The sequence below is a fragment of the Camelus bactrianus genome, chromosome 1, assembly GCF_048773025.1.
Source record: "Camelus bactrianus isolate YW-2024 breed Bactrian camel chromosome 1, ASM4877302v1, whole genome shotgun sequence".
In the NCBI taxonomy this organism is placed as follows: Eukaryota; Metazoa; Chordata; class Mammalia; order Artiodactyla; family Camelidae; genus Camelus; species Camelus bactrianus.
The window spans coordinates 117294535-117317347 of NC_133539.1; the positions used below are offsets into that span (position 1 = coordinate 117294535).

The 22813-nt window shown below is 38.9% G+C and overlaps 1 protein-coding gene across 1 annotated transcript in view; it reads right to left on the minus strand.

Annotated features, from left to right (window-relative positions):
- Positions 1-22813, minus strand: part of KCNH8 (potassium voltage-gated channel subfamily H member 8) — a 353104-nt gene that overhangs the window by 195223 nt on the left and 135068 nt on the right. Inside the window, exon 3 of the mRNA XM_010959592.3 lies at positions 15641-15772. Coding sequence (XP_010957894.1) covers positions 15641-15772 — 132 coding nt within the window. The remainder of the gene's footprint in view (positions 1-15640; positions 15773-22813) is intronic.

Genomic DNA, 22813 nt, shown 5'->3' on the forward strand with positions numbered 1-22813 from the left:
GGATCATGGTGGCTTATGACTTGAGTGACAGTCATAATTATTTTTAACAGCCAAACTGGTGGGGTAGAATACATCAAATGCAGGCACTTAAAAGCTGTCTTTTCATTGAACTCAGTATGATGAGATATAATATGCAACAGTGTATACCATTCTAGACACGAAAGAAGTAGAATGTACTTCAGGAGGGCTTAGAGGAAAATGGCAGATATGATTAAAGGGCTGGGAATAGGCAGATCCTAAGTGTAAGCAGAACACACAGTTTATTCAGAGGAGAAGAATTAGATGGTTTTCTAATGGCCCTAAAGCATATAAAGCAGTCTCATTCGTCTTCACATTTGAAGTGTTTTTTCTGAGAAAATTTAATGGGATAATTGATGGGTAAGGTACTTTACTGATAGTAGGCCATTCAGTGCTAGTTTTCTTCCTTCTTAAAGGATCCAAGCATGACAAAGTGGTCTTTAACTTCAACAAGAAGGAATTAATTTTTACTTAATTTACTTAATTTTAATTAAGTATTCCCTGGCGGTGAGGATTACAGTAGGATAAATTGATTGCTTTAAAAACTAGTATTTACATCGAAAAAGGGATGGATGGAAAGAGGTCAATGAATGTATGAAGGTAGTTTTCCTTGCACAGTGAACCTAGGAATGATATATTTCCTTATTTCTTCAACTTTCTTTTATATTTCCCTAATTTTTTACATAATTTTTCATAAATGACCAGGTAATATTTTCTAATGGATACAAACTGACACCACTTGTGTTTTAAATTACAACATGATTTGTGGATATAATCCTTTTCACTGTGATGTAGAGGCCTTATAATATGAAGATTACAGGTCAAACTCAAGCTAAACAAGGCTTGGGTTTGAGTAACAGCCTTGCCACTAAGTGGTTTTGTGAACTTGGGCACGGTACCTAACTTTTGAAAACACTGATGAAAATATTCCTTATACCATAGGGTTGTTGAAAGGATTAAATTAATGAACATATGGAAAGCATTTAGAAAAATTCTGACTTACAATAAGCACTCAATAAATGGTAGACATCATTTTTATTCCAAAAGACGTTTAAGGTGCTTTTAAAACTATGTTATGGAGGTTTTTAAAAATAAGAAAAAGAATTTAGGTAGAGGATAGAAAATAAGCTCAAAAGAGCTAAACTTTAATGTTATTTATTAATAATATTTAATATTCTTATTAAATTTCTAGCTCTCACAAAGAGAAAAATATGATTGGATATAACAGAGTATCTCTAAATAAGCTTTCAAAACTCATATCCTGACCTAAAAATATCTTTCCCCAGGATTCTCATAAAGGAGACACTAGGATATATAAATTTTTCTAAATCGGAAAGTATAAAGGGGTTATGTTACTTCCACTCTTAAATTTTGTTAAAATTAAATGTCTAAATATTAATGCGTACTTGGGGGCCAGGCTTCCTTATGGTGAGTAAGTATTTTTTTGTTTTTTGTTTTTTGTTTTCTAAACTACAGAAATCAAGCACAGCCACATGACAAAACTGTCCCAGTGCAGGAGCTTACATTTCATTACAGCTAAATGAATCAATAGCTAAAAAAAGCTATGACACTTTTGAAGTTCACTGTGCTTCTCTGTCTTCTTTCTGTATTTATTATCTCACTCCTTGGTGAGTCTTCACATAATTGATGAGTGTGTCCCCAAATACATGCATTTAAATATTAGTTTCCTTACTCAGCCATACTTAATGCTTGTGTGGCGATATATAGATATATATATAGATATATATATATATATATATATATAGATATATATATATATATATATATACACACACACACATATATATATATTTAAATTAACTTCCAAATAAGTCATTTATTTTTATTTAGATTTAAAGAATACCCATGCATTGATTATATGTTTTAATGTATATGTTAAAATAGTAATACTTTTCTTTAAAAAGTCTTTTAGGTATCATCTAAAAATCACTTTGTGTACTTTCAGCAACATTCATGACTTCTACTACTTCTGGGGAAACATGAGAAAACTCTACTTTGACATACATATTCACATTAAAGCTTATGTTTAAATGTGAAGCTAATAACCTCTAATTTTAAAATGAAGATTGTATTTCTTTGCTAAATGAAAAAAATGAAAAGGGAAACTTGGAGTGTGTCAGCTACTAAAATCAAGCCATGCCTATTCAGCTGGAGTGATGAATGCCTTTCTTGCTTTACTAGGCTAATGTCGAATTTTACCTACAAATTTCAGCCACTGGTAACAGATCAAAAGTATCTAAGGTAATAAACTGACTGAATCCCCCCTATTTAAATAATTATTTTCTTAGCATCATTCTAGCTGTCTTTAGGGAGGGTCTTAAGTACAACAACAGGTGTGTCCTGTGCTCATTTTTTCCAGTATGGTGGGTAACAAATTCTAACTCTTTAACTTGCACTTTCCTGATTACTGATTAGGTTGAGTCTCTTGATATATTTGTGGCCAATTCATGTTTCATCTCCTTTGACCTATTATGTCTATTGCAATTTGTTTATATTGAGTTGTTTGTATTTTGTTATTAATTTGGAAGTGTTCCTTATATATTCTTGATGCTAAATGATAGTCAATATTTTTGTGTTTCAAAAATCTTTTACAGACTTGCAGGATGGACCCACAGCTGGTCTGTCAGCTTACGACAGAGCTTGCGTTGTACTCCAATCATACATCTCTGCTTTCCAGAGATGTCTGACTAACTGGCCCTTGTTTTTGTCTGGCCATTGTCAATTCATTACTTTAGTGTTGTGCTAGCCTAGGAGAGCCATGAGTGGTAACAAAAGACTGTGTTCAAACTGAGTGTGATTTACTCCACTGCTGAGTCACACCGTATATTGCATTACATGAAAGATGAGACTTGTATTTCCTTAGACAAGATAGTCCTCAACACACATCCAGACTGGCTTACATACAGAAGCACTCCTGTCTCATGTACCTAGGATTGGCTTCGAGAGGCACAGTTGAGCTCCCAGAATATCTGATGTATTGATCAATAACTTTTTCTTTTAACCTGCAATTGAACCCACTGGGGTGACTGTTTTGCAGCTTTCATGGGGGTTTCTGTAATCCTCTGTCACTGGAAAATAATGCCAGTGCTCTGCTGAGTATCTTGAGTGATCTAACGTCCTTCTCTATCTTTCAGATGGATGACCCTTGTTTCGCTTACCCAGGTGTTTTCTGTGTCTGGTCGCTCCCTCTTATGATGCTCCCACCGACATCTGTCAATTCGGTGATCATTCATCTTCTTGCTTGTATTACACTATCTTTTAATGAATAAGAGTTCTGAGTTTAATGAAGTCAAATATAAGTTAAATTTCAAATATCATGTTTAAGAAAACCTTCATTACTCCAAACTCAGTAAGATATTTAATTATATTTCTGTCTTTAAAAAAAAGTGGGGGAGGGTATAGCTCAGTGGTAGGGTTCATGCTTGGCATGCATGAGGTCCTAAGTTCAATACCCAGTACCTCCATTTAAAAATAAATAAACCTAATTACCTTCCCTCTCCAAAAAAATAAATTAATTGTACAAAAATGAATGTTCTAAAATTGTTTTAAGTAGGTGTTTCTCTTTGAATTGATTTGTGACTATATTGTGAGGTGGGGGTCCAAATACACTTTTATTTAAACATGGATGTGTAATATTCCCAGCATCATTTGATTAAATAGTTCACCCTTTCTACATTGGCGTACGGTACAAGCTCTGTCATACATCAGGTTCTTGCATGTGTATGTATATGATTACCGGCCCTCCATTCTGGTCCACTGGTACACTTTACAAATTGATTTGTTTGTCTTCCACACCCTACTTATTACTATAAGTTTACTATAAACACTGATAGGTGGTAGCACAGGTTTTCCTATTTAGTTTATCTTGATCGGGATTGTCAGCTATTTTTGCAATTTTTTCAAAAACTTCACATAAATTTTAAAAACACCTTGGTCGACTCCACAAAAGAACAAATAACCAAAATCAAAATGAAAAAGGAAAGCAAAAAAAAAAAAAAAAAAACTTGTTGAGATTCAGGATTTTCATTGGAATTTCACTGGATTTATATATCAATTATGGCTTAATTGATATTTTTGTGATAGTAAAACTTTATATCCATTAATCTATGAGTATTTTATGGCACGCCACTTATTTAGATATTCTTTAACATCTTTCAGGAAGGGCAGAATTTTCTTCCTAAAGTTCATGCATCTTTTTGACAGGAACCTTTTGTTTGCATTTATATAGAGAATTTTTTAAAAGTTGCATTTATTTATAATTTGTTGCTCATGTACAGAAATGCAATTGACTTTGGATATTTTTCTTGAAATTGTCAATTTTGGTAAAGTCAAAATATGGGCTTTCTATGTAGGCAATTATATCATTTGAAAATCATGACAATTTTGTTACTTTCACTCCAATCTTTATAACTTTTATTTTTCTCTTTTTAGGGCACTGGCAAGGACTGCTAGTGTATTGCAAAATAGAATGGGCAAAAACGGGTTTATTTATCTTGATCCTGATTTTTAGAGGAAATACTTTGAGTATTTCAATTGGCTATTATATTGCTTATGGTTTTTTGGGGGGACATGGGGGAACACAACCATAATTGAAATATTTGTATTTTACCACAAGTTCTATAGAAACATGTTTAATGTGAACTGCTGTGGAATTCCTGAATTATTGAGATGATCATATTAACCTTTAACCAGTGAATATGGCAGATTTGAAACTTCATCTAACATTGAACCTTTCTTTGCTGTGATAGTCTTTGCTGTGATGGATTCAGCTTGTTTATATTTTTTGTTTAGAATTTTTGTTTTGATAGTTATAGTGAGATTAGCTTGTCATTTTCTTTTCCTACACTTCTCAAGTTGTCCTTGTCTGGTTTTAATGTCAAGATTATATAATTTGTCTATCCTCTGAAAGAATTCATTTGTGATTGGGTTTACAAAATGTGTGGGAATACTCATCCACAAAATCATTTGGGCTTAATATTTGGGGAGAATTTTTTAATCTTATTCAATATGTTTAATAATTATAATTCAAATTGTATTTCTCTTCCTGAGTCAATTAAAAAAATTAACAAAGTTTTCATTTCACCTAATTTTCCAAAATCATTGGCATAAGGTTTTTCTTTTATTTTCTCCTGAATCTCTCCTGCCACTCTTGTCATATCCCCTTTCTTATTACTAATACTGAAGTTTCCAACAGTAAAGTTTTGGTGAGTGAATGATCTATGTTTTGTCTGAAGTTTCTGTATCTTATCCCTATTTTTTTCAAGAGTTCAAGTGGATAAAACAGTCTAGTTGGCACTGATTCTTATCGATATTTTGAATATGGATTATTCCAGTCTCTCTGGCTTTTATTGTTGTCTTTGAGAGCAGAGCTGTCAGTCACAGTGGCTTCCACTTGCAGATAAAGTCATTTCCTTTAGCCTGATTTTAAGATCTTCTCTTTGTATCTAAAGTTCTTTAGTTTCACAACATTTCCAGGTCTTGGTTTCTTTACGTGTATCCTGTTCAGGTATGTTGGGCTTCCTAAATCTGAGTATTGAGTTTTATGAATTCTGAAAAATCCTCTTCAGTTTATTCTCCACTGTTCTAGTCTCTCTTTCTAAAATTCTAGATATTTTGGATTGTTTTGTTCTAAGCACTATTTCTCTTGAACTTTTTTTTTTCATATGTGTCTGTAATACATTGTGTGGATTTATTTTTATTTTCTAATTCATAAATTCTCTCTTATTCTGTGACCTGTCTGTTGTTTATCCTGTTCATCGAGTCTTTCTTTTTAATGATCCTCTTTCTCATTGATATAAGTTCTCTTTGGTTCTTTTTCAAATCTGCCTAGTAAATTTTGATGGTCTTTGTCCCTCCATCATTTTTTTAACCCCTTTTAAATTTTCTTTAAATAAATTAAGCAGACATATTCTTATCTAATAATTCCAATATCTACAGTCCTTGAAGATTCAATTTTGTAATTTCCTTTTCTCTGATGACTCTTACTCGTGGTAGCTTACTACACAGTGCTCATGATTTTTATCACAAGCTCATGTTCCTTGAAACTTTATCTCTGAGAATCCTTTTAGAACTGCAATTAAATGTGCCCAACAAGAAAGGTTTTGCGTTTTATTTTCCCTTTGTGTCTGGGGACCTCACTGACTAGAATCACTTTAAGTAAAATTTTCAGCTAGGATTACCCAATATCCAACAGCTACTGTGAATTCAGACTCCACACCTAAATGAGTGAAGGTTCTGATTAGGAATTCTTGCACAAATCTTTCCTCCTTTTTCCCGCTTTCCCCAGAATCAAGGTTTAAATAAGCACGTCTTCTTTGGGACCTCTCAGCCCCTACTCCAGGAGACTTCATAAACGTCTTCCTCTGTCCCAGATTTATGCTGATGACATCAGTCTGATCTCCTGCTCTGCTGAGGACCTAGGCTTTGTCGTTCTTCCTTCACCAACTCCAACATACCCCTCTTACTCATACTTTCTTTTTGTTCTTCGAATCTAATTCTTTCCCTTACTTTACCACCAGCACAGCCATGTTGTAATTTTAAAAAAACTGTATGCAGCAATTTTAGATATTCTGTATTAGGATGTCATCTCTGCACCTCTAGTCCATTATATGCTTCTTAATTTTATAATTAATTTCCTTGTAACTATGGATTCTTGAGAACTCAACAACAAACCACAATGGGTGTCTTACTTGCATTTAAAAAATACAGGAAAGACCATTTTGTAATCAGTGCTTTAACCCTACAAGAGAAGTTTGAGGTCTCCAATTTTCTACTTGTTACAAAAATGATAACGCTTTCCTCAGCTGTACGTGTGGGAAATACCTGGCATGCTCGCGACTATTACCTGCTCTTATATTCAGCGTGACCTTAGAATAGTTCAGTTATTGATTTTAGTGCCCCTCCCCTTTGAGACAAGATGCCACCTCAAAAGGCTTTCCAACATAAAATTCTAGGAAGCTATTATCAGTCACGTGACATTAGGTCATGTAGAAACTCTTATTTGCCATCCTTGTGTAGATGCTCAGATCCATTTGATTTTTTCCCTGTCTGCTATTATTTATTGCCCTCACAAATTTAATAGTGTATCTTTTGATTCCAGCAATGATGTGTGATTGCACAAGGGTGATAGTCACTATGGAGGGACACCACCATACACTAGCAACAGACGTGCATTCCTTTAACGTAGGTAATGGAGAAAACTCCTATCTACAGATCAAGAAATGGCTACACAGAGTGAAGGGCCAGCCAGCAGCACTCATGATGTGTTGTTCCATTATTATTATGTTCCACATTAAAAATTAAAATATTCAAAATACATAAAAATCATCTTAGACTGACTTAATGTCTGATCAGTGGCTTAATGTCTGTTTTTAAGGAGAATTTTCAATATATATTTTCAACAAATGACTACAATTATCTTAAAAAATGTGACCAAACTGAGATTCTTAGAAACTGGAGGACAAACAGAAGAGTCAACAAGAACAAAAAATTATTCAGCAGCAGAGATTCTATTTGATGTGAAAGGACCACTCAATACCAGCAGTAAGGACACATTTTGAGAGGGAGCCAACTTTGATAAACACACGTCAAACGGTCTCTGACTTAAACTAAGCAATATACTCATCAGATTGTGCACCTGAGAATGCAGCTTTAATAATTATGATATGATTATTATGAAAAAGCAAGAATGATGTGCTATTTTCTATCGCTGAAGAGCCATATTTCCTAAATTGGATGTCATTTATGCATTCATTTAATCATCCACCCATCCATCAAATATTTATTAAGTACTTATCACTCTATATGTACTGTGGATAGGATCTTAAACAAGACAGGCAAAGCCTGTTTCCTGATGAAGCTTACATTTTATTGGAGTGGAGAAGAATTACAATATAAACTAACTTTTGAAAATGGTGTTTCATTTAGCCATACAGGCTATGCAGACAGTGAACCAGGGGATGTGACAGAGTGGCTGGAGATGGGCCCTTCAGACTGGATGGTCAGGAGGACCTTTCTGAGGCACGTGTATAATGTGAAGTTTCTCAGACTCAGATGTGCCTATAAACCATCTTGATAGAATGCAGATTCTGAGTCAGAGGGCTGATGTTGGGCCTGAGATTCTGCATTTTTAATGAGCTCCCAGGTGATGCTAATGTGTCAGGTTCTCAGACTACACTTTGGGTGGTGAGGACTTTGAATAAGAAATGAGAGTGGTTAAAACTCCTGGGCATATATCCGGAAAAGATGAGAACTCTAATTCAAAAAGACATATGCACCCACAAAGTTCATAGCAGCACTATTTACAATAGCCAAGACATGGGAGCAACCTAAATGTCTATCGACAGATGAGTGGATAAAGAAGATGTGATATACATGTATGTGTGTGTGTATATATGTATATATATATACACATACACACAATGGAATACTACTCAGCCATAAAAAAGTATGAAATAATGCCATTTGCAGCAACATGGATGGACCTAGAGATTATCATACTAAGTGAAGAAAGTCAGACAGAGAAAGGCAAACACCATACGATATCACATATGTGGAATCTAAAAAATTAATACAAATGAACATATTTACAAAACAGAAAGAGACTCAGACATAGAAAACAAATTTATGGTTACCAAAGGGAAAGGAGGGGAGGAATAAATTAGGAGTTCAGGATTAGCAGCTAAAACTACTATATATAAAATAGATAAATAACAAGGACCTACTGTAGAGCACAGGGAACTATATTCAATATCTTGTAATAACCTATAATGGAAAAGAATCTGAAAAAGAACACATATATATATAATTGAATCACTTTGCTGTACACCAGAAACTAACACAACATTGCAAATTAACTATATTTCAACTAAAAAAGAAATGAGAATGGTAAAAAGAATTGAGGCAGGAACTATCAGTTTCAATGACAATCACGTATAGGAGTTTGGGGAAGGAACTGAGACAAGTCCAGCCTTGTGTCCAACTCCTTTCTAACTTTCTCTCATTTGTTTCATAGGAAGTCCCAGGGTATGGAGGGAAGATTCCAGCTCTGAGACTGGACAGTCCTGGATTACCGTCCTGTCTCCACCTCTTCACAGCACTGCGGCTTTGGGCAATTCATGTACTCTCCCTAAATCTCATTCCTGCATATTGTAGGACCATTGGCTAACCTGTCTGGCTTATAGAAAATAATCAGTAAATGATAGACATTCTAGATTGGCTGGCCCAACCTCATTTCCAAGCCCTTTCTATTTGCCTATTTCTACTATACAGGTGTAAATGTTTACACAATAGACCAAAAGAACCTTGCTTGCCTAGCCTTTCATGCAGGTGGCAGAGTTATGGTCAATGACATGCCCACGGAAGTCCCTGGCAGGAGGCTGGGGGTGGGGCAGGAGGCAGGACACTACTCCTCATACAAAGGCACAGCCTGATAGGAAGAAGCCCTTGGCTGTCCGACCTTCATTCCTCTTTCTGTCTGCACAGCAGATTCGAGTCCTGGTGCAGCAGGCATCTTACGACCACCAGCTGACAAGTGTGAGGATGGCAAACAGCAGGTTAGGACAGGTGGGCAGAATGGCAAAAAGAGCCAGAGGGCCCCCCAGTCTTGCTGCATTGTTGTTCCAACCATGGGCTTCCCAGCTCCAGACTCTTAAAAATATGAGAAGAATAAGCCCTTACTATTTAAGCTCATGTTAGGTTTTTAGGTTCTTGTAGCTAAATGCATTTGATATCTAATTACTATTCATTACTATTGTTTTCTTCTGAAGCTGCTTAGTAACAGGAAAAGGCAGGTGCGGTCTAAAACTTTTGCCAGTGTACTTACTTATGCCAACCTGCCAAAAGCTAGACTCCCAAGAAATGTCACTGCACTGAGTCCTGACCTGTATTACCACCGAGGATAACGTGGAAAGCTTCACACATCAATCCCCACGTTCTCCAGGCAAATGTGAAGGGCCCACTTTCTAGAAATGGTCATTGGAATGTCCCAGGTCTGGGGCTGAATAACCCAGTGTCAACCATCACTTCAAGCCAAATCTGGGGCACCCTACAAGAAATAACCAGAAATGACTGCATGAGTCCCTGTGCCTGAAAACACAAGGCACGAATTGTTACACTCCGCTGCTTTGAATGGAAAACCAAATTAGCACAATGAACGAACTGCTGTGGGAAAGTTTGGAAAATTGAGACGCATGCCACTGGGTGCAGAGGACAGGAACATTTTTTATTTTATTATTTTATTAAAATTTTTTTAATAAAATTTGTTTTCCTATTTATTCATTATTTATTATTTTTTAAATGTTTTAATTTAATTTAATTTTTTTTTACAGGAACTTTTAAAACAAGCTCAGCACCGTCACAGAAGCAAAGGCCCTTCCATCACAGGAACCCATCAGCGAGTTTTACTCAGTGTCTATTATGTGCAGGGAGGCCCAGGAGGAAGGGAAAGGGAGGTGAAGCGGTCTGCCAACTTCAGGGCCTTCCCTCGTGTGGGAAAGACAATCAGAAGGGTTAAGCCAGCAGCGAGGCACCTCAGGGTCTAAGGGAAGGACCCTCACTCTGACCTAAGGTGGTTCAGACAAGTGGCTACAAAGATGTGGGATTTTCACGGTAAAAAGAGGTAACAAAGATGTTCCATGTGAGGGAAAATTGGAGGACCTAGGTATGGAGGAAAAACGAAAGTGTGACTTTTATTAGCTGAGCGTGAACAGAACATCCTGGCTTGTCCAGAAACTTCCAGAAGGTGAGAAGGTGGAATAGGGGTTAGAAAGTGGATTGTGGAGAGCGTCATAAACTGATTCTTAAGTAACCAGAACTTCAGACCTACTTACGTGAACTAAGAGCATTTCGGATTTCGATTTGGGGTTAAAAGAGGAAATGCCCTCTTGCTCCCCCCCACATGGCCTTTCCTCCGTGCGCGAATGCCCTGGTGTCTGCCTGCCTGGGACCAAACCACCTCCTCCTTATATAAGGATATCAGTTTGACTGGATTAAGTTCCACCCTAATAGCCTCATTTTACCTTAATCACCTCTTCAAAGACTCTATATACAAATGCTGACACATTGTGAGGTCCGGGGGGTTAGGACTTCAACACGTGAATGTGGAAGGGACACAGCTCAGTCCATAACTGTCCCCAGATCAGAAACTTGGAATTCATCAAGTCCTCCTCTTCCCTCATCTCCTGTTGCCAAGGGCTACCTGTCCTAACTCTGAACTCTATCCCCACACCATCCAAACTCTTCAGAAAGACATAACAAAATCTTCAAGTTTTAAGCCACGCCTCCTATGCCTTTTATAATGTACTCCTGGACAAAGGTCAGCTCTTTGTTATCTCATCTCCAGCAGTCAACATCCCTTCCTGTCCGTTTACCAAACTCCACTCCTCCTTGACGATCTGCTTCAGCGTCATTTGCCCTGTGAAGCCCTCCTGGACACTGCTCTAATTCTTGCTGGCCTGACACTGTCTTTTTACCTTGTCTGGGAGGAATTTACCATTTCTGTCACTCTGCTGACACTGAACATACTACATAGCAAATACTGAATCTCTGTTCCTCAGAAGACCATGAGTTCTTTGGAGAGACAATAAAAAAACCTCCCAATAAAAAGAATGTATACTTTGGAGTTTGTATGAGCGTAAATCCTGGTTCTACCATTTTTCACTATGTCAACTTTGTCAAGTTACTCCAATTTATGAGTAAATCAAAATGGGAATAATTCCTATTTCATAGGGTTATAATGAAAAGCAAATGAAGTAATCCATCAGTCTGAAACAGAGACTCAATAAGCTAGCTATATTTATAAAACATATGGAATTTAACAATGACCACAACTCTCCTCTATTGAGTGTATTCCGTGTGCTTTGTGATTTGCATATATTATTTCTTATAAACCTAAGATAAGTGTAGACATGTATGATTACCCCACTTTATAGGTGAAGGAACTTAGTCTCTGGGAGGGTAAACAGTGTGCCTAAGGCCTAACAGCCCGCGTGTGCGGAACCAGGATTCAAGCTGAGGTTCCGATGATCCAAACCATACTATCTCCATTTTGAAATCTACAGACAATAATTCAATCCTGAAGGCAGACTGGCAGCTCAATAAATATTTTTTGAATTGTTTAACTCATTATTAACCCACTTTTACATTATACTGAAGTTTCAAATAAAACCCAAAACAGTGTAGATATTAATGATAAGTTTTTTTTTTAAACAGAAGTACAGTTTATATCTCTCAAACGAAGTCCATCATATGAGCCTTGGTAGGCAATTAATCTAATTCACATGAGCCCTATTTCTAGAGCTTAGATGAGCTTCAGGGATACATTTGCAAGAAATGCTGTATCAGGTCACATCAGGCCACATGCTCACCCACAGTTTTCTAGTGCTAAGATACAATACTGCTCCAATTACATAGTGACATTTTAAGAGTTTTCCAGCACATCTTGACGTTCTAAAAATACCATACACTAAGGTGTGCCTTTCCTGAAAGACATGCTATTAATTGGTGAATTTTAAAGTATTTTACCCTATTAAGAGCTGGTAAAAAAAGAGAAATATATATCTAAGTATTTTTCGTGATCACGACCATTTTATAACTACACTGGCTTACAAGAGTTACTCTGCCTCTATTAAAATACTTCATACTTTTGTGGGACATTCATAACTTACCAACAGAAAAAGAATATTCTTGAGTGTTCAGTATATATTAGAAATAATACTTAATTTTATAGGAAATAATCATTTGAGGAACAGAGTCATAAAGCTGTATGAAGATTTAGGGACTTGCTATCAAATACTTCAACATTTCTAAAATGTACTCTATACAATTCACGTTAAAAGTGGTTTTTGATGTTTCTTTCTTTAAACCCTACAAGAGATAGTCTCTGTATTTTATGTCTTCTCTAAACAAAATTGGACTATGATTAAGCATAGTTTCATACATTTATTTAAATAGAAGTGTAAAACCCACTTTTTTATGATGAAACTTTGGATGAGAATAATTGTTACTGGTTCCACAGAGTGTTTAAACACGTACCTCCACCCCTCAAGTGACAGGTGCAACCTCTCCTGGGAAAGCAGCTCTGCTAGTGGAACACACCTGGCCTCCCTACGGCTCCTTTACTCAGTTCTTCCCAGGGCAAGAGGAGGAATTGATATGATGGAGTTCGGTGGGAGATGTTGGCAGGTAGGGGTGGCCCTTCCTCTTTCTTGGGAGCAGGTGCCTTTAGGGGGCACCTATTCTGCTCTGGTCCTCCAAGCTTTAAGTTATACCGTGGGAAGCTCTGTCTCTGCCCCAGTATTAGCAGCTGAGAGGCCACGCTGCCAACATCTGGGCTCACTAGGAGGAAGTCCATTGGCCACAGGTACATGCCACGCTCTCTGTTACCGGTTTTATCAGAAATAAAGGTGACACGTTGACCTCCCATCCGCCTTAATCTTACTACTTTCTCAGTTGGTTCAGGACTTGGGTGGGGAAAAGTATTTGTATCGAGCTCTTTCAAGCCCCAAATGAATAAGTGTATTTTACTCCTTTTATCCGCTGCAGTTTTCCAAGAGGGGGAGCCCCCCCATCTACAGACACAAGGAGCATAAGACAATGGTGATGACCGAAATTATATGAAACCATTAGCTATGGTCTTCATGTTCAGTGCAGGGCAGGGTGCTTAAACTGCCCCCTTGGAAGCAAAAAAAAAAAAAAAAAAAAAAAAGCCATAATTTCTTTCTAAAGATAGCTTTATATACCTATCTATGCACATAAGTGAGCATACATAATATATACACACATATATCTAATACCTAAATAATAATGTTATTCAAATATCCTTACTGCAGCATAATAAGAAATATACTTGGTCTTTGTCCCCTGTTCCCAGCACACAACTCTATAACCCTTGGAATCTCCGGGAAGGTGAGGGTCTTTCATATGCTAATGAATGTTTTGGTGACGGGGGGGGGGAGGGGCGGGTGCCCTAGATGGTTCCAGCTTGGGAGCTCATTGCCAGAAAGACCGAGGCAAGATTAGAGGGTTGGTACTTTTAGCTCCCCCCATGCTGACCTTCTTGGGAGGAGAGTGGGGCTAAAGAATGAGCTGATCTCCAGTGGCCAGTGATACAATCAATCACGCCTACACAACGAAGCCACCATAAGAACTCCCACGGAACAAAGGACTGGGAAAGTTGATGTACACGGATTGGTGCCAGGAGGGTGGCGCACCCAGAGAGCCCAAGGCAGCCCCTTACCCCTCTTCCCTCTGCTGCCCTATGCATCTCTTCCCCCTGGCTATTTCCCAGTTATATCCTTTTTAATAACGTAAGTAAAGTGTTTCTTATAACTGTGGAGACTGATGCCATCTCTGGATAGTGTCAAAACTGAATTAAATTACAAGACACCCAGTTGGGGTCGGGAGAGTCATAGAAATGCTTGTTAGTTTGGAAAAAAAAAATCTGCATTTGGTGTTAGAAGTGTTCCGAGTCAGTACAGTTCATACTTAACCTTTTGTTTTCCTATAAAACCACAGAGGAAAGTAAAAACAGAAACCAAAACTGTGCACACTGATCTCCACACTTTCTCTTCTCTCACTGGACATGACACTTGCTCTAATATCCAAGTAACTATCGTTGTCAGACTGCTAGCCCCTGCCCCTTGTGTATGTAGAATATGCCACAGTATTTAGTCATGCAAATACACGAGAAAACGGGGAGGCATTTGCAAACAGTTCAAATGACAGACGTTGGAGGTGGGGGCATCAAATCATGATGGTTCTCCACCTGTGTTGTCATTTCAAGAGGCATAATATATTTGAAACGCACATAGATTTTTAAAAAGACATGGCTGTTGAAAGGTCAAATAGCTGGTTCACATAAAGAATTTATCAGATAGGAATCCCCACAATAACAGTTGCTTTTTTTCTGGTCACTAAAATATCTAATCCAATGTCTGTTTCAATGTAATCATGTAGCGTTTTTTTCAGTGTTCATTTTTGTCTGCTTACATGAATGCAGGGAACTTCCTAATCAGCTATAAACAGAAGATATAAAGTGAGCAATATAAAATCTTAGGATCCTTTAGAGATCATTGAAAAGCTTGTTTGTGTCTTAAAACAAATGATTACACTGCTACTTAAGACAAGACACAGATACACATTTGCAGTGATCCACTCTAACAAGCACCAGGGTTCTGAATTTTGTATCTAACGTTAAACCTTGCACTTTGCAGTTTTGAGCTACAGCACTTGAGGGGAAACGGAGAGCTGTATTTTTAATCATACCATTTTAACTTCACTTATTGCTATCAATTTATTTTTTTCCCCAATAAAACAAGGTGATGTGTCTCTTTATATGAGAAACTGTTTTCCTATCTTCATCACATTTGGATAGGAATACAGACTTCTGGTTCCCGTCAAATGAGTCTTTATTACAAAGAGAGGAATGCAAATTTGTGAGAGTCTGTGATTTTGGAATAGGCACCAAATCCAGACTGCTAACAGTTATGAATATTTATCAGTTGCTGTTATTAAGAAGATATTTTTTCCCTCCTGGAGTTTTTGAGTAAACAATTTCAAAATGTTACTCCATCTGTCAATGTTTTCTGAAAACAGTACAAACCTTCTTTTTTATCTTCTGGAGTAATCTTCACTTTCGTATCTGTTATATCTTTGAAGGAGGCCAGAAAAAGAACCACATCTCCTTTCTCATTCTTTATGGGGACAATATCCAACAGGCACCAAAATGGAGACCCTGCAATGATAATAAAAGTACAAATCAACCACGGCCTCGTGTTTTTTCTATGAGAATCAAATCATTAGCGGTACAGTTAATAAAGTCCTCACTGTTTTCTTCTATCCCACAACTCCCTCCCAAAATCTTAAAAATGTCAGTTTTTAGATTCCTTAAATGTCTAACCCAAATGCATATCTCTTCGTTCCCAAGTGAAGTGCTTTCTCTGAAAATAAGGCAGTATTTTAAACAAAAACACTTGTCTGTGCTGAGATATTTCTGCTGACGTTGCTCAAATTGTCTTTTTTCTTTGAATGTATTGATGTGGAAGCATTCCACTTTATGAAATTTTGCCCCATCCCACCCCCAGCACACACTGGTTCCTAAATAAAGACCTTTGTTTGCTATGAGTTTGCTAGAGGTTTATTTAGTCAATTTAAAGATCAATGCTTTGTGCACAAGAATGGCTAAAATGAAAAAAGATGGAAAATAACCAAGTTTGGGGAAGGATGGACAGCTACTTGAACTCCCCTACACTGCTGACTGGTTGCAAATTAGCGCATGGAATTTAAACACTGTTTGGCAGTATTAAGATCTATTCTCACAATGTAACATGGTACATACAGCAAGGTGAATGAGTAATACACAATAATTGACAATCGAATGGATGAATATAACATAATGGTGAGCAAAAATAGCCAGACACAGAGGAGCAGGTCCATTTAAATTAAATACAAAAACAGGCAAAAATAATCTAGGATGTTAATCAGTTAATGGTTACCTCGGGGAGACTGTGATTAAAAGAGGACACAGATCGGGGAGTTCTGAGAGGTTGGTCCAGTTTCATTTTATGACCTTTCTGTTCAGGTTTTGAAAACACATCAAACTCTACACTTATGCTCTGTGTATCTTTCAGTATATATGTTTTATTTCAAGAACATATTTTTAAAAGTGATAATCAAGTTCAATTCTGTTTTTTGAGCAAAAGAACCATGAGAGATATCATTGGTAGACCCAAGTTCAAACCTAAGGTTTCTATTTTGAAATGTTTTTATATATTTTAAAATACATATTTTTAAAATATATTAAACCTCCTGTACTAGATTTCCTATCAGAAAGCATTCCTGAGCAGAATCACTTGAAAATGATGCAAAAGTTATTGTCTAAGAACTAGATTGTTAATCTATTCACACATAACTTTTCCTTCACTTTTCTTTTGATGGGGAAAAAAAACTTTAATAATGCGAATTTCCATCTTGTTTGGGAGTTGATTTCAAAGCTGGGTATAAAACAAAGATAAGAGAGAATCAGAAATCTCTGATATTTTAACTTGTTTTGTATATACTTTATTAGACCCCACAATTTCCAACACAGCTGATGAATCCATCCAGCCTCAGAATCTATCATTTTTTCTTCATTTGAACACCAGATGAAACAGTTGATTTGTATTTAGGGCCCATTTGACATAAAAATCATCTTTTATTATAGCTGCTACTGTACTTTTTGAAAAGTGTGGTTAAACACACATGCAATAAATGTGTGTGTGATGCGCTTCTACTTGTAAAGTGTGCACTGAGTGTCTGTCTGCTCCCTGACACACCCTGATTGTCTGGAGTCATGATTTCCTTCTCGCTCTTTTGACTCAGACCTCTGGTTTCTGTTCCTTCATCTTCCCCAGTATCTCTGCCACAGCAATCCCATCTCGATCCCGCATCACAGGCTCCAGAAGACCTAGGATCTCACCACGGCTCCCGCATTCACTGGCCACGTGACCCCGAGGAAATCCGCTCACCTCTCTGGAACTCAGTTCCCTCTACTGTAATAGTCTCACATTCTTCTGTCCAGGGGTAGCTTCAGTAGCCCAAGAACGTGACATAATAAGTCAACTCTATTGTCTGTGACTAATGAGGAAACCTCATAAATGAGCCGTGTCCCTGGCCCAGCACTGTTCTGATCATCCCAGGGTGGCTTTGACTTCCAGTTTTTTCTACAGCCACCATTTCAAGTTGGGGGCCATTTTCACTAACGCTGTAGCCCTGGAATAAACAAAAACGCACTGGGCCGAGCTGTCAGTCAGATCCTAGAGATGGCAATAGCGGGGACTTGGAGACTAGCACGAGTCTAATATTTCGGTTCACGTTTTAAAGCATCTTTGTCAATTACCTTTCAGGAACGTCACCCAAATCAGAACAGAGGCCATTAATTGTCCTGAGAATCCATTTGACCTATGCACTCAGATAAGCATCATTGCTGTCCCCACAGAGCCTTTGCACAGGCGCACTGGTGCATTTTGAGAGCCAAAAGCATAAAATGAGGCAAAGGCCAAGGAAACAGCTGCCAGCAGGACAATACTCTCCCATCAGCTTTGACGCACAGGTGTCACTGCATTTTGTGTCCTGGAAAAGTGCAAAAATCACTCTGAACTTTGTCTTTTAAGTTACAGTGAGATGTGGTCTTTGACATAGTATAAATGCAGTAAAACTTCATTAATATGGGTCTCTCTAAATTCAAATTTTGTAAAGAGTTGGCATGAACTAGGTTAATGTCAACCTTCCATTGCTTACATGACAAAAAAAAAGTGTATTAGGGAAAGTATGTAAGAGACATGTAGCCTATTTTGTTCCTTCCTTTCCTCCTCCCTCCCTCCCTCCCTCTTTTCCTTTTTTCTTTCTTCTTTCAGCTGCTCCTTCATATTGATCCACACCAACTTCCTTCCAAATATGGCTTTGGCTTTGGGTACCTCTAAAGTTAGACAGCAAAGCATAAGCCACTCACTTCTTCCAGATAAAGAGGACAGATGCCAAAACCTACCAATCAGGTTCAAAGCAAGGCTCTTCACGCTTAATTTGCTCACTTATCCTTCCCTTCCCTGCTGTCTTCAATCCCTCCGCCCCGCCCTCAGACAAAATCTCCAACCTTGCATGACTGTAATAACTCAAAGCACTTCCCCCGGGGTCTGCCTCGTCCTCTCTCAGCCATCAGCACGATGATGATCACGCAGCATCTTTCAGTCCACAGCAAATCAGCCCTGGTACCATAAATCCATTTTAGCGTTAAGGAGGGAGGCTGAAAATCCCTCAGCCTCACAACCCAGACGTGGGAAGGATTCTCAAACGCAGGGTTAGAGGGCAGTAATCTTGTGTCAGTTTTGACTCCCTCTGTGTATAGCAGCAGTAATTAGCATGTGGGTTGAAATCTGCCAGGATTTAAGTTAGTAACACCTCTAATTTCCATGGATAAATACAATTCTTGGGGGGAGAAAACAGGGTTTATACCCTACATGGTAAAATGTATTTTTGGAATTGCAAAATAATTACACAGAGTTTAAATCTGGCGGAATATCCCAAGTCTCCGTTGTCGGTACTTTTTCTTGATTGGGAAACAAGGGTGTGAGAGAATTTGACCTGCTAATAGTTACAGCTGAAAGACACATACTTTCCGTAGTCCCCGCCCCCGCAAAGATTATATTTGGCAATAAGCAAAAACTAATGATAAGGTTTCCAGTGGTAGTTCACAGTTTAATAACTTAGTATGAGGAGGTACAGACAGAAAGAAGACGGAGTCGTGAATCGTCCCCTTCCCCGCCGGGATGAGACACACGTTGTATTTCTCAACATAACGCAGCAGCGGGAAGCGGGCCGGGGACCCTTTGCATGGCATGCTCCTGGTATCAAGCAGGGTTTTGATTGGATCTTAAAGGATAAATACTCATGACCTTTAGTTTTTGAACTGATGACTCCGGTAGTGTAACATCCGGAGTGTTTTCAGCGTCTGGATCACATGACCTCAACACTTTCAGGTGCGCCTCATATGTCACAGTAAATCCGACGGGTCCTGTTCTCTATAACCGTTGTCTCGGTGCTACATACTCAATGGCGTGAGGACAGGTTGGGCAGTTTTTAGAAATTAGTCCAGGAGGTATAACATTGAGGGGGAGAGGGTGTGGGACAGGGGCTGCGGGTGTGTCAACAAGCCACCAGGGGGCTGCATGGTGGACCCTCGAGTCCGTAACACACAGAGTGGGGCAGTGAGGAGCGTCTCAGGTGAGTCTACACCGAGTGCCAGTGGCTCCTCCTCTTTATCACATCCTGCCCCCAACCACCACTTACCCAGTCTTCAAAGATGTTCTCTCTGCCTTTAGTTTTCTTCCTGCTGCTTCCAATCATCCGTGAAAAGACAGGGTCCTGATTAAAAACCCCTAATGGCTTTTCACTGCTCACTTAGCACATAAGCAGAAGCAAAATTCCAGACTCTCTCAATATGGAAAGTCCACTTTCACAGAACCAAGGAGCAAAACAGGAATGGGGTGGGTAGGGTGAGGAGATGAACTAAATAAGGGTCATGCTGAAAAGGTGGGGGAGTCCCTGGGGGGGGCACCCAGAGCTGCGTGGGAGACAAGGCCCCCAGCAGCCTCCCTCTCTCTTCCCGGTGTTTGTACTGTACCAAGCCACGAAAGCAATGATCCTCTGGTGAAATATCAGGTAAAGGCTTCACCTGATCTTCAGGGAACACCTCTTCCAAGGACCATCCATCTACAGTGCAGCCTATGGGTGTTTCAGATCTTTGCTCAGTCCCCAGTGAATGTGCCTTGGGCAGACACCCCTCCTCCAGATGCCCCAGGAGCGTAATGAACCAAAGTACAGTGCACAGGGGCCCCGGGAACCTTGTGCAGGAGAGTGGGGCTGGTGGGAGGCGAACGGAACCGGCTGGAGGCCTCCCTGAGCTGGGCAGCAGCTAAGGACCCCTCTTATTTCAATGTTTAATGAAAAATCAGCATCCCACAAAGCAATGTGTTTTCAGTTTGTTTCTGCGTAGAAGAAAAAGGCTGGCAGAAGACACACAACTGTTCACCGTGGTGACTTGGGGGATTCGAGTCTCCTTTACTTTCTTTCCTTTTCAGATGCTTGTTTTCAGTTTTGCTAGAATAAACACGAAGGAATATATAGCGGGTTCCAGCAAGTCTAGAGATGTGACGGCAACAATCAAGGGAGTTCAGGACTAGGTGAGAAAACAGAGGAGTTCCTGACAGGACAGTGCACCCAGGACCTGGTGACAGCTGTCACTTGCTAAGAATCATCATGCCACATGTTTTATATGAATCGTGCCTAAACTTCTCATTGATCAACCTGACCAATATTTTACAAACGGAACTGTATTTTACAAGTGTGGAATCTGAGAGGTCTACTACTTTCTTCCGGGTCACACAGCTGCTGAGTGTCCAAGAGCGGAATTTAAACACAGGTCTGAGTCTGATTTCTAATTCTGCCTTACTGTAATGTTCTGGGCACACTGTTTTAGAAACTCAGTTTCACTTCCGTTTAGTCTTTCTTTCTACCCATGCTGTAGGACACGACGATGCATATTCTTTTTAACATGTCATATCGTAAGAGAGAAAAGTTACCTAAAGCCTTTGGATAATCAACAAATTTCCTGCTCAACCCCAGAATAAGAGTAGTCTCTATTTGAAAGAAGATTCAGCTGCTTTGGTTTTAGGTGGGAATACCTCCTTCATTTAGGTAGACACAGCTCCAGTTCTTAAATTTGCTTCAGTCAGTATCCAATGAGACAATGGGACCTGAAAACCACCCCCAGTGATGCAGTCATTAAGGCCTCATTATGTGATGTTTGTAGTCGTGGTTACCTAAGTTGTTAATGTAGGTAGCACCATATTCTGACCTCACTCACAAAGCCTTTGCCCGACCCCTCGTCCCCGTCTGCTTCTGCCTCTTTCCTAGAAATGGTGGTGTCTGTAGCAATATTAGCTCTCGGTAGGACATGTAGCGACATCTCCTGCACGCATCTCTTCTAGGACGGGAAATAACAAAGAGAACTGAGCCCAGATCAGCTCTGAGCCACGGCTCTCTCTTTCAATGATGCTCTAGGGGAAAGAAGGCCAGACGTGATGGGCAATGGTTAGTGAGCAGAAAAATGTCCGCTCCCACAGGCTTGGTGTCATGATTCCTACTTGTAAGCCACTTCTTTCTCAGAACAAGCCACTGAAACGAACTCCCTCCCTTGACACTTGACTTGAAGAAAAGCAATTTAAGGTTTCTCCAAACTTGCAGCTGTTCAGTGAAAAGGAACTTGGTTTAAATGAGATTTTGAGGATCATGTTAACCCTCTCTAATTGCATAAGTTGGCGAAATTGATGGTCTTTGTAGGGCAATGGGAATAATTGTCAGCACCAGTGAGCGTAATGTCTACATAAACTCAGCGTGGTTAAGGGAGTATGGGACTCTGGAATTACTTAGTTTAGGACCCAAAAGAAAATATTTGGAGATTACATTGCAAGCAATTGGACATAAAGTTATTCACTCATACAACAAATATTTACTGAGTGCGTGCTATAGTTGGGCACTGTTTTGAGTGTTTGGATACACAGTAAACAGAATAGGTCTTTGTCTTATGCCCTGAGAGAATGTCCATTCTACTTTCAAGAGAAAAACAATAAATTATAAATAACTGTGTAGTTTATTAGAAGGTTTTAAATGTTCCAGTAAAAAGAAAGGCAGAACAGGGTAAAGGGATATAGGATGTAGGAAAACGTGGTGTTGGACTGTAACATGACATTCTTAAGGAATGATTCAGGAAAGTGTTACTTAATATTGCTTTCAAATATTAATAAATGACATGTGTGTTGCTGCTGGTCCTCTAAGAAGCAAATGATGAGAGGAGCACAATGCAGGTCTGTGGTCAAGCAAAGGAGAGAGAGAAGGAAGAAAAATTAGATGATAGTGCTTCAGACTGCAGCGCATTTCTAAAGGAAGTTCGCTAAGGCCATCGAGGAATCATTTGGTCAAGTCAACCATCAGAGCAGCTCCGCGTCTCCTAGGAACAGACCTGTCTTAGCAGCCCTGCTTCAATCGCTCATTGGCTGGTAGCAGCTCATGGAAAGTCTGGCCTGTGCCAACATAATGGTGTGTTTCAGAACACAGGAGCTGAGACCATCAGCCAATTACTCCTCTGCAATCAGAGATATGGATACACTTTCTCACGGTTGCCACAATTAGCGTAGTAGACGTCTCCTATTTTTGGCAGAACAGCATCCTTGCCGCTTCCTCT